This window comes from Taudactylus pleione, unplaced genomic scaffold (assembly GCF_031769625.1).
Source record: "Taudactylus pleione unplaced genomic scaffold, aTauple2 ptg000314l, whole genome shotgun sequence".
NCBI lineage: Eukaryota > Metazoa > Chordata > Amphibia > Anura > Myobatrachidae > Taudactylus > Taudactylus pleione.
This window is the reverse complement of record NW_028284715.1, coordinates 8,282,501-8,295,674: the sequence shown is the minus strand read 5'-3', so window position 1 is coordinate 8,295,674 and position 13,174 is coordinate 8,282,501. Positions and strand designations below refer to the sequence as shown.

The 13,174-nt window shown below is 47.2% G+C and overlaps 1 protein-coding gene across 2 annotated transcripts in view; it reads right to left on the bottom strand.

Moving 5' to 3' along the window:
* UBR5 (ubiquitin protein ligase E3 component n-recognin 5) overlaps positions 1-6,797 on the bottom strand; it is a 162,981-nt gene extending 156,184 nt beyond the window's left edge. For both annotated transcript variants that reach the window (XM_088442666.1, XM_088442667.1), the window contains exon 1: positions 6,315-6,797. In XM_088442666.1, the coding sequence (XP_088298792.1) occupies positions 6,315-6,376 (62 nt within the window). In that variant the 5' untranslated portion in view covers positions 6,377-6,797. The remainder of the gene's footprint in view (positions 1-6,314) is intronic.
* Between the last annotated feature and the right edge of the window lie 6,377 nt (positions 6,798-13,174).

Genomic DNA, 13,174 nt, shown 5'->3' with positions numbered 1-13,174 from the left:
AGCTTCACATATAAAGACTGTTCAAATGACCTTTTTCTAGAGAATGTGCCTAGCAGTAATTATTGGCACAGAGTGACGGGCGTATTTTCAAGGGCAGTGAAGTCAATAGAAATCTTGAAATGTGTGTAGCGCACTTGCACAGGAAATAGTGTTGGCATTTTTTTCCCCACAGTTTGTAAAGGAGTGCCCCTGCAAGTGTGGCTGGCTGCCTCTCCTGGCGGGTTTTTTTTTTTTTTTTTTTTTTTTTTTAACACACCCTTTTACCACTGGCATTGGCAAGGTTTCCTTAATGGTAGTCTACAGCCATGGCCAATAGTTTTGAGAATGACAAGTATGGGTTTTCACAAAGTTTGCTGCTTCAGTGTTATTAGACCTATTTGTCAGATGTTACTATGATATACTGAAGTAAATTTACAAGCATTTCATGGGTGTCAAAGGCTTTTATTGCCAATTACGTTAAGTTTATGCAAAGAGTCAATATTTGCAGTGTTGACCCTTCTTTTTTAAGACCTCTGCAATTCGCCCCCTGGCATGCTGTCACGCATCTTCTGGGCCACAAACTGACTGATGGCCGCCCATTCTTCCTAATCAATGCTTGGAGATTGTCAGAATTTGTGGGCTTTTGTTTGTCTACCCCCCTCTTGTGGATTGACCACAAATTCTCAATGGGATTAAGGTCTGGGGAGTTTCCTGGCCATGGACCCAAAATTTTGATGTTTTGTTCCCCGAGCCACTTAGTTATCACTTTTGGCTTATGGCAAGGTGCTCCATCATGCTGGAAAAGGCATTGTTCATCACCAAACTGTTCTTGGATGGTTGGGAGAAGTTGCTCTTGGAGGATGTTTTGGTACCACTCTTTATTCATGGCTGTGTTCTTAAGCAAAATTGTGAGTAAGCCCACTCCCTTGGCTGAGAAGCAACCCCACAAATGAATGGTCTCAGGTTGCTTTACTGTTGGCATGACACAGGACGAAGACTTTTGGAGGATGGCCTGGTGTTAAGAAGGGTAGCAAAGAAGCCAGTTTTCTCCAGGAAAAACATCAGGGACAGACTGATTTTATACAAAAGGTAAAGGGATTGGACTGCTGAGGACTGGGGTTAAGTTATTTTCTCTGATGAATCCCCTTTCAGATTGCTTGGAGCATTTAGAAAACGGCCTGTCCGGAGAAGGAAAGGTGAGCGCTACCATCAGTCCTATGTCATGCCAACAGTAAAGCATCCAGAGATCATTCATGTGTGGGGTTGCTTCTCAGCCAAAGAAGTGGGCTCACTCACAATTTTGCCTAAGAACACAGCCATGAATAAAGAGTGGTACCAAAACATCCTCCAAGAGCAACTTCTCCCAACCATCCAAGACCAGTTTGGTGATGAACAATGCCTTTCCCAGCATGATGGAGCACCTTGCCATAAAGCAAAAGTGAAAACTAAGTGGCTCAGGGAACAAAACATCAAAATTTTGGGTCCATGGCCAGGAAACTCCCCAGACCTTAATCCCATTGAGAACTTGTGGTAAATCCTCAAGAGGCGGGTGGACAAACAAAAACCCACAAATTCTGACAAACTCCAAGCATTGATTAGGCAAGAATGGGCGGCCATCAGTCCGTATGTGGCCCAGAAGTTGATTGACAGCATGCCAGGAGGCGAATTGCAGAGGTCTTGAAAAAGAAGGGTCAACAATGCAAATATTGACTTTGCATAAACTTAATGTAATTGTCAATAAAAGCCATTGACACTTATGAAATGCTTGTAATTTTATTTCAGTATACCATAGTAACATCTGACAAATAGGTCTAAAAACACTGAAGCCACAAACTTTGTGAAAACCAATACTTGTGTCATTCTCAAAACTTTCGGCCATGGCTGTATTTGGTTGCGCCAGCAAGTTGTTTACGAACAAGTGACAGAAAACCAAGAAAAGATTACGCTCACTGGGTGTTCAACTGAACACATGGGACATGAAACTACAACCAGTACAAGTTGTTAGAATTGCTAAAGAGTGACGTGTGTATGCATTAGATTAAAACTTTAACATTTTCACAGTGAACAGTACTTCTAATTTGACTTCATAGGGCTATATATATATATATATATATATATATATATATAAAACTAGTTAAAAATTAAGTAAATAATACAAAAACCAACATCTTACACAGTAAAGCAGTTGAAGTGACACGTTAGAAACACAAGGCCGACTGCAGACCACGCTTTCTCTAGTTATGAGTAGGATGCAAAGGCTGCAATAGAAGAGCTGGCAGGGTCTGCTAATAGCTGCATCCCATGAGGCTGGGCCTTCTCTAACCAACATGTGACAAGGCAGCCTGAAATCATGTTACCAGGTCAGAGCAAACACTTCTTAGACATGGAAAGCAGAACAGCGCCCACATAACATTACACACAAAGCCCAGTGTATTTTACACACTATATTCCTGTCTCAGGAATTCAGGTTCCAGAAATACCGCTATCAAACAGTGTAAAAATGTTAAAGCACTATATTTTCGAACAGGAAATCCTAGACTTAAGCTATATTTCTAAAAATGTATCATTCATCTGCCGCCTCCTGAGGTCCAACATAAAGTAAGCCCCGACAACTTGAAGTTTGGCCACACAACAAAGAAATGTTTCACATTACAAAAATAAAGGCAGAATAAGTAGTTAAGCTTTTACTGCACACGTATCCAACTTAAGGCCCGGTGTCTGGATGCAGCACACACTTATTTTGATTATGGGAGAGGGGGAGGTCATGTTCCAATGCTAGCAAAGAAAACCACAGAACAACCTTGGCTTACAGTATCAGATCTGCTAGGAGCCATCTCTATAGAACCAACGTTTTTATTTTTCCTGCTCTGTTATATTCAGACCCAAAGACAATAACTTTAGGAAAACAACAACTAACCCTATACATCAAATATTTACAATAACCAGGAAACTCATCAGGTGACAACAGCAAACTCGGCCCATGTGCCCAAACCACTTGAGAGCAGCAAAAAAAAGAAAAACAAAAAGCATCAACATGTCAGGCTGGCAACTAATTATAGTGTAATAGGCAACGGTCTTCCATTCTGCTCTGCTTTATTCCTTTACAAGACTTATTAGATACTGCTGTTTTGTAATATAAAGACCATGTATTCCATGGAGCTAGCGGAGTTTACTGTACAGATGCAGCTACAATTGAATTGTCCCAAAATAATTGCAGGGAATGAGACAAAATTATAAAGTAACTAATAAAAAAACAAACAGTATGGAAGTAGAATGATTAGTTTAAAAACAACAGGATTTCATGCACATTAAGGTTTAGGGAAATATTTATAAGTGACTAAGCAAATATATCTGACTTTCCATTAATGAGATAAATTAACAGCATGCACTATAATATATATATATATATATACACACACACACACATTAATACAATACCAACTCCATATTACCCTGTGATACCATTCTTGTAACATTGTTTTATTACTCTTGCTATAGAATGACTGTCACTGTACTGCAGTTACAGAAAATATTGCAATATGTTTTATTCATATATGTATAACCTATGGTGCCAATATTGTATACCAAGATTTATTGTCATTCCTAAACACTTGTGTTCTCAAACCCTGTGCCGAGGACAGGAGATTGTTGACATAGTTCATTATGCGACAAATTTAAAACCACATTAATGACAGCGTAACATCCAGCCCAGTATGTTGACGCAAATAAAAGCATTGTAACCAGGTCGCTACTATAACTTTAAACATAATGCTTTACCATCATGTTTAAAGTTATAGTGCTGACCCAGTTACAATGCTTTAACTAACATTACTAGTGTCAGCATACTGTGCTTGACATTACATTGCCAACAATGGGGGCAATTCAACTCCCACTGCAGCGATGTAGCTCCTAGAATTAGTGCCCGGAGCAATTCAAGTGGCCGGCACTGTAAATCCACGACTGGAGAATTTCTGCTCCTATCCTCCTGGGCTGCGAGCACAAATCCGACTTGGGTAGTATCACGCCCAGCATTTAAGTCGGAAAATGTAGTTTAACACGCCTTAGCCACGGACATTAGTAGCGGTAAACTACATCTCCAGACTTAAGTGCAGGGCACGATGTGGGCAACTGAATAGCTCCGGGACTCCTCCCGGGAGCTACATCACAGCACTGGGAATTCAACTGTCCCAAGTGAGAGTCTGCAGACCATACCTATTTCCCTGTGCTGCCATTACTATAATATAGCAGATATTATCCCTATATACAGATAGTACCCTCATACCCTGTGTTGCCATTTCTATAATATACTGGGTATTACTCTCCCTACACAACTGTAGCGAATATCTAGGATGGACCAAAAGACAATGCAATAGAATATATTGGATATTTTATCCCTATATAACAGTAGTGCATGTCTGTGATAGACCAGGAGCCATTACTATAATATATTGAGTGGTATTATTCCCCTATATATCGGTAGTGTTCTCATATCCTATAATGCCATTACTATAATATATTGTGGACTATTTCTATAAAAGACTATACTGGATGTTATTATTCTCCATATATCCCAGTGGCAGGACTATATCTGGGCTGGATCAGGGACTAGGCTACCATTACTATAATATACCGTATGAGAGATATTATTCTTACTATAAACCCTATATCCCAATGGCAGTGACTGTGTCTGGGCAGGATCCTGGCTGGCAGCAAAATAATATAGTATAATTTATCAGATAATACTATGATCCCTTTATCCTACTGGCAGTGACTGTCTGGGCAGGATCAAGATCCTGGCTGCCAGTAATATAATATAAAATAGTTTGGGTAATTCTATGATCCCTATATCCCAGAGGCAGTGACTGTGCAGGATCAGGGTCCTGGCTATCAGTAATTAATACCCCTTTTACACCGGAGTTAAAACCCAGGTTTTTGAAGGGTTAACCTGGGCAGCTCCCTGGTGTAAAAGGGGAGAGAGTTGGATCGCCGGGTCGAGTGACCCGGCAATCCAACCCAGGTAACTAGCAGGGTTTAACACGGGCGTGCGCTGCTAGCCGGCCGATTGGTCCGGCTTCAGTGGCGCTTGGAGATGACGTCATCTCCAAGCGACCACTTTCACTCCGCAAAAGCCGGGTCTATGCAGACCCGACTGCGTTGTGAGCGGCGCTGACTCGGGAATATCCCGAGACGGCGCCGGCAAAATTCCGGGTCTGATCCGGATAGGAACTTTGTTCCAACTCCGGGTCAGACCCGGAATTTAGGTGGAATAGGTGGAATCATACAATATACTGGGTAATACTATGATCCCTATATCCCAGAGGCTGTGACTGTCTCGGCAGGATCAGGGGCCTGGCTGACAGTAATGTAGTATAGTAATACTATGCTTCCTATATCCCACCCAGCAGCAGTGACTGTCTGGGCAGGATCAGGGTCCTGGCTGGCAGTAATATAGTATAATATAGTTTGGGTAATACTATGCTCCATATATCCCAGAGGCAGTGACTGTCTGGGCAGGATCAAGGTACTGGCTGGCAGTAATATAGTATAATATAGTTTGGGTAATACTATGCTCCCTATATCTCGGAGGCAGTGACTGTGTCTGGGCAGAATCAGGGTCCTGGCTGGCAGTAATATATTATACAGGGTAATACTATGCTCCCTGTATCCAGGAGGCAGTGACTGTGTCTGGGCAGGATCAGGGTCCTGGCTGGCAGTAATATAATTTGGGTAATACTATGCTCCATATATCCCAGAGGCAGTGACTGTCTGGGCAGGATCAGGGTTCTGGCTGGCAGTAATATAGTATAATATAGTTTGGGTAATACTATGCTCCCTATATCTCAGAGGCAGTGACTGTGTCTGGGCAGGATCAGGGTCATGGCTGGCAGTAATACAGTATAATATAATATACTGGGTAATACTATGCTCCCTATATCCCGAAGGCTGTGACTGTGTCTGGGCAGGATCAGGGTCCTGGCTGGCAGTAATATAATATACTGGATAATACTATGCTCCCTATATCCCGGAGGCAGTGACTGTCTGGGCAGGATCAGGGTCCTGGCTGGCAGTAATGTAGTATAATATACTATACTGGGTAATACTATATCCCGGAGGCAGTGACTGTACAAGAGCCGGATGAGGGCCCCGGCTGCCATGTGCCCCCCATGCTGTGATGATGACCGCCCGGGGCTGACACAAGGCCGCCCTTTTGTCGTACTGAGTCCCCCCGGGTGCTATCCCGGCCGCCGGGAAGGCGGGATGGGATGACGGCCAGGCTTCGGCCTAGAGCAGCGCCCTCCCCCGGTGTGAAGGAGGGAGGGAGGGGGATCAATTACCGGTCATTCAGCTGGTCCTCGGTGCCAGGCAGCGGGTGCACCACGAAGTGTATGGACGTCATGGAGGCGGCTCCGGGTCCACAGGGGGTCCCCGGCCTGGTTGAGACTAATACGGTTGAAAAAGAAAATGTCTGCGGGCTCCTGGGCGAGGCGGGGCCACAGCGGCCTTATAAAACGGGATATAAAAATAAGACGGAGCGCTGACGGAAGGCACCACCTCCTCCTCCTTCTCTTCTTCTTTCTCCCACGGCCTCCTTGTCTCTTCGCGGGGAAACACAACGGTCCGAACAGGGCACCCGACAGTAACGGGGGATGAGCGGAACCTTCAGCACTCCGCCGCCATCTTGCCGCTTCCCAGCACTTTCTCTCACTCCGCCTCCTCTCTCTCCGGGGCCTGGGCGGCCGATGTCACCGCGTCGCTGGTTGGCTGGATTCGGAGGGCCTCGCCAGACGAGAGGCTATCATGGAACGCGCTTGGCTATTGGTCACAGCGGTGCCGAGCGCCTTAGTCGGGCGGTGCGCATGCGCAGGTTTTTATTTATTAACCCTGAGGCAGCGCTAGAATGGGAGTATAAGGGGAGTAATGGCATGTGACAAGGACGCATGCGCAGTAGGGAGGAGGCTGGACCTGAATGTTTTGGTTTATAGTGGATAGGGATGGCCATCGGTGGTGTTACCCTCGATGGCAAAATAGCTAGTAGACATCGATGGTTGCAAACTAGTCAATGGTGAGCATCGATGGTTTTCACCAACCGATGGTCTTCCCTGTTGTTTTTTTATTTATTTTTTTGACTGATGGGCCCGTAAGCCAATTAGAACCTGAGGGAGTGGCTTTGCAGTTGTCGGGTGGGCGGAGCTATGTTCCAAGTCCTGATACTTTGTGAAAAGAAATAAACATTCAGTTATGCTTAGACATCGATGGAGGTAAACCATTTGGTTCTCCCCCATCGATGGCAAAAGCATTCGACATCGGCCATAAACCATCAATTATTATGAATCATCGATGGTCGATGGCCATCCCTGATTCCCAATAAAGGATAATATTAGTCCTTCTTCCTTCTCTTCTTCCTTTATTTTTTTTTCTTCTCCTGAGGTATCAATTAAGTTACCTGTGCTAAAGCACGGACTTATGCTGGGTACACGCCATAGTTGCCTACTTTTGAAAACCACTTTCAGAGGGATTGCAGATGGGAGAAGAATGCGCCGCGAGCAGTGCAGCGTTGAGGGGGTGTGGTCCACTCCGCCCAAGGGGCGTGTCTAGCTCCACCTAGATGCCCTACACACAAACACATTCACATTACTAGATGCTCTACACACACGCACATTCACATTACTAGATGCCCTACACACAACACATTCACATTACTAGATGCCCTACACATAACACATTCACATTACTAGATGCTCTACACACACACACAGATTCACATTACTAGATGCTCTATCACATTACTAGATGCCCTACACATAACACATTCACATTACTAGATGCTCTACACACACACACATTCACATTACTAGATACTCTACACACACACACACATTCACATTACTAGATGGTCTACACACACACACACAAACATACATTCACATTACTAGATGCCCTACACACACACACATTCACATTACTAGATGCTCTCTACACACACACACACACACACACACACACACACACACACACACATACATTCACATTATTAGATGCTCTACACACAAAAAAAAGATCACATTACTAGATGTCTGCTGTCACACTTTCCTAAGCCACAGAACACATCTCTGGTAGAAATAAACTAATTAGGAAACAGCCAGAGACATCCGACTTATAACACAGAGACATCTGGGGAGCCGAACTTTCCTTCATCAGCTGCTGGTGGACTACAGCTCTCAGCATGCCCAGCCACCAGCTGGGAGTTGTAGTGTAGCAGCATATAATCATTTGTGTCCTTATAAACTACAGTAATGTAACACATCTAACCTACAAGTAGGCACTATAGGTGTCAATACACTATATCACCCTGAATGTCTGGCACTGCTGTTGCATGTAAAAAAAAAAAATATAAAAAAATGTGTACATGTCCTGCACAGTGGAGGTAATTTATAAATCCCATGCTGGGAGAGTGATGAGAGAGGGAGACGGTCCTACCTTACATGTGAGGAGAGGTTGGAGGTTCAGGACAGTAGTTGCTGGGAGGATTGAGCTTTTTTTTCCTATACACGTCCTGATGAAAAGGCTGCCTTGAAACGTTGACAAATGGATATTACTATGTTGACGCATTACTAATACACATTGATTTGATCTACTCGTTGGAGTGCCGCCTTCCTTTGTCATTGCGCTAGGAGTACATCCTTGCCAGAAGGATTATATGTATTATATATATATAAATCTTGTCACAGGCATTACCTGCACTCTAAACGGGCACTCACTGACAGCCATCCATTTAATGATTAAATGGATGGCTGTCAGTGAGTGCCCTTTCGGAGTGCTGTTAATGTGACACTCAGCACCACTAGCCACTATTCACTTCACATTAATAATCTTCTCCTTACATTGAGCCAGGCCACCATGGGAGGAGAAAAGGACACGGCTGCTGCTGGACACCTGCACCGTTGATCAGAGAACCGCAGCCGCAGGTCCGTTGTTTACCAATGCAGGATCACTGCCCGACGAACTCACTGTTGTCTATCCGGCCACCGCTTCCTACAACCACGCAGTGGCCGGTCATGAGGTTCTGTGCAGGCCCGTCCCCGGCATTCCAGGACTCGCGCATGCGCGATCCAAAGTTAAAAAAAGAATAAAAAAATCGTGAGTTGATGTATACTTTGCGGGGGAGCGGGAGGCTTCATTTAAAATCGGGAGCCTCTCGCTAAAATCGTGAGGGTAGGCAAGTATGGTACACGCTTAATGATGTGTATCCAGCCAATGTCTCGCGCGGGGGTCCTGTCGGTGGTGGTGGCGTCGGCAAGTGCGTACACACTTGATGATACCGGGAGCGACGGCGGGATCCAAGGGATCGGTGTGGTGAAGATGATGGGATAAGTAAGAGAAGGAAAGCGCATGAGCATACTTCACAAGATTTTGGTGGGTTAGCCAAACTTCAGGGCACTGTCCCAACATTCGGAATCGGTATGATTTACCACCGGACGCTTGTCCGGCGGTTGGAATCCCGGCAGCGGCTGCCCACATGGGTGAAAATCCCGATCGTCCCCAGGTAAGTATTCACTAACCTAACCTCCTCACCCTAACCCTCCTTAGGGGTGCCTAACCCTAACCTTCCCCCCAGTGCCTAAACCTAACCCCCCTTCCCCGCCACCTAAACCTAAGTCCCCTGGGGGGGTGCCTAACCTTAAGTCCCCCCCGGGAGTGCCTAACCCTCCCTCTCGCCAGCCTAACCCTAACCTTGCCGGGGGGGTGCCTAACCCTAAGTCCCCCCCGGGTGCCCTGCTTTAACCCTCCCCCACCCGCGGCTGTCCACGCTCGGTGCCCGGCATCACTTAGATCGGGATGCCGGGCGCCGGTCTCCTGGCGTCGGTAAAATGACAGGCGTCTAGATGTAGACGCCTGTCATTTAACCCTCGCTGGGATAAAGCAGTCGGGAAGCCGGCTGTTGGGATTAAGGACCTTATTCAGAGGCAGCCGTACGGTCTACGACCGCCTCGATGTTTGCAAGTGCGCATACGCACGAGGGAGCCGGCTCCCTCGTGCGCATGCGTGAGACCCGCTACGACCGACAGCGCTGGTCGTAGCGGATCTCTTTCCAAAGGGGGCGAGCTGTCGATGTTGATTGATAGCTCGCCCCATTTGGAAGGCGGGCCGGGGGGGTGGCAGCCCAAACGGAGGCGTTCCCATGGGAACGCCTACCGTTTGGGGGAGGCCCCACTGACATCACTAGTGATGTCAGTGGAGAGCTTCCGGCTCTGACAGAGCCAGAAGCTCTCCGGGGCTTATGACAAGTGAGACCCTACCCTAGGGTCTCGTCGTAAGCCCCGATGGTCAGAGCGTCCGGCTCTGAATCAGGCCCTGAGACTGCTGCTGCGTTCCTATTCCCAAATCCAATGCTGCTGATGCCATGTTTAGTTAACTTGGACAAGAGTAGCTAGAGTAGACCCTAGACTACTTCAGATGTCGGTGGTGAGACCGATGTTGCGTCGATGCTGGAGTGTTTACAGTCTCCATCGCAAATGCAAGGATCGTGCAGCCTGAAAGTGTCCGTCTCACCATAGCACTGTGGAGCACACAAGAAAGGCTGAGATTAACATTTGCATATTCCTGCTATTGAGAGAGCGGCTTCATTACCAACCATCTCTGAATCAGACCCACAGTACAGATGCCCAGGGACACCGAGAGGGGGGGGGGGCGGGTACACTTTACCCGGGCACGGGCTTCCAGAGGGGCCCGGTGGGGGCCCGGGTCTGGCGCCGCCCCCCCCCCCTCCCTTCCTCCCGCCTCCCTCCCTCGCAGCAGCCCAGGACGTGGGAGATTGCTAGCGGCTACTAAGCAGCAGCCACAGCAATCTCCTCTGCCTGAGGGGGGGGGGGCAATTACACTGATCGCACCCCCCTGTGGCTTTGCGCCAGGCTGAGGGGCTCACAGTGCTGCAAACATTTTTTTTCTTCAAGGGGCCGCGGCCACACCTCCCGCGATTGGGCCACGCACCCTCTTTACCGGGGCCCGGCAGCGCTCTCTACGGCCCTGCAGATGCCCAAGAATTAACAGAAGCTGTTGTCAGTCATAGGTCTGTTACACTGGACCATGAGAGTCTGGTCAGCAGCAATTCTCAGCGTCAAAAACCAAGGATTCAGGGCCTGATTCAGACCCGTTCGCAAGTGCTATGCACTCGCAAGCGGGTCGTTGGCCGGGCAGTGTGCACGCGCCGCGTGCGTGAGCCCCAGAGCGAGTGAAAAATCACTCGCTCCGGGGCTTGCAACTAAACGGAGCGGCTGTCGATGTTGATCGACAGCTCACCCCGTTTTGTAGGTGGAGAGGGGGCGTGGCTGGCCAAACGGAGGCGTTCCCGAAGGAACGCCTGCCGTTTGAGGGCGGCCCTACTCGTGATGTCAGTAGTTGAGCTTCCTGCTCTATTAGAGCAGGAAGCTCACTGAGGCTTGCGGGAACGAGACCCTACCGCAAGGGTCTCGTCGCAAGCCCGATGGTCGCGAACATCACCTGGCCGCTCGCAAAAGCTGTCACCCAAAAGCTGTCACCCACAGCAATGCGAGCGGCCAGGAGGCCGGCTCAAAAAAAAACAAAAAAAAAACGCCCTGATTCAGAGCGAGCGTCCGGCTCTGAATCAGGCCCTCAGTACACAGGAGTGATCAGAAAGTGTTCACAGAAAAATGATTAATGCCTGGAACTGGTACATATTAGCAAGAGAGATGGTATAATTCATGGTCAGGAGTTAGGTCTAGTTCACAATACAGAAAGTGAGACACAACAAGCACTAGACACTGGTGCTGAGACGTAATAATATAGCAACCTAGTGACTCGGTTTTCAAGTTAATATAGCAATGACCTTCATAGTGAATTCATGAGTAGTTTGGGTCAGGTGCACTCTGCACTGCAGTTACTTTTGCTTAGTAAGCTCTCTCGTAATACAGCACCCATAATGGGCCTGATTCAGACAATCACGGTATTGCGATGTTTTCGAAATACTACAACGCCTGTGATCCCATTGTCCCAAAATCCACGCCACTGTATGTGACTATTGGCACCTCCTCCATGCTTGCCCTATAATGCTAATTTTCTGGGTTAAAGTGAGAGTTTTTATTGCAAGGTTGGGTCTCTCGACTCTCGGATCCCATAGCGGAGGCATTTGCTTGTCTCTTTGGGTTGCGCCTGTCTCTGGTTATCCATGATGATGCCTTTTACCACGATTCTCGTGTTTGCTAATCGTGTGGACACCCAGAGCGATCAGCCAGTGATACGATATCGCTGGCTGATCGGCCTGCACCTCCCTGGTGTGCTGGATGATTGATATCGATCATCCAGCACACCACCAACTTACCAACGACTATAGCGACCCGCGATCAACGATCGCGGGTCCCTATAGTAACCTGCTCGATATCGAGCAGGTTGGCCAGCATGTACGACCTATGGACAATATCGCTATCGTCAATACGTGCCCACGCATCGTTAGTAGGGAGCAAAAAATGCACAATTTGAACGATAACGATATGAACGATATCGTTATCGTTCAAATCGTGCATTAAAATCGCTCCATGTGTACGCACCATAAGATAACCGAGGTTCGGATAGATCAGAGGGCACATAAAACCCCTAGGCAGGGATGCGTGTGGTTAATAAAGTTAGGTAGGGGAGTGTTAGTTTTTTATGGTCAGATTGACATTAGGTTAGGATTGGTGGAGTGTTGTGTAAGGGGTGTGGTTAATAGGAGTGTGGCTAGGTCAGCAATGTAATACTGCCTCTTTGGAATCTGATCTCCCACCCTCCCTCCCCCTTTTTTCCTCTTGTGTCTTGTGTCGGCTTTATTTCAAGGGCGGGAAAGACTGGCAGTATCTATAAAGCGTCCACCTTGCTGCAGTATGAGCGGTGCGCCTCCTTCAATGCACTGGTTAGGCTGATTTTACCCTACTGGGGTCGGAGACACCTCTCGTCGGAGAGGGCTAAAATAGTGCATTGGGATGGGGCTGGATACCGTCTCACTTGCCAGAGAGGGATATCGGCCCTTGCAAGTTTTATATCACTATTACACTTGAATTGGGATAGTGGCCCATTCAGTGAGTGTTTTACATCTTTGCCAAGTCAAGTGTGGGGCGTCAGGTTACTGGCCGTTCTTTCTTATGCCACCATACTCTGATTGTAAAATAAATAAAGCTGACCATATATTTTTGATCGCATATAT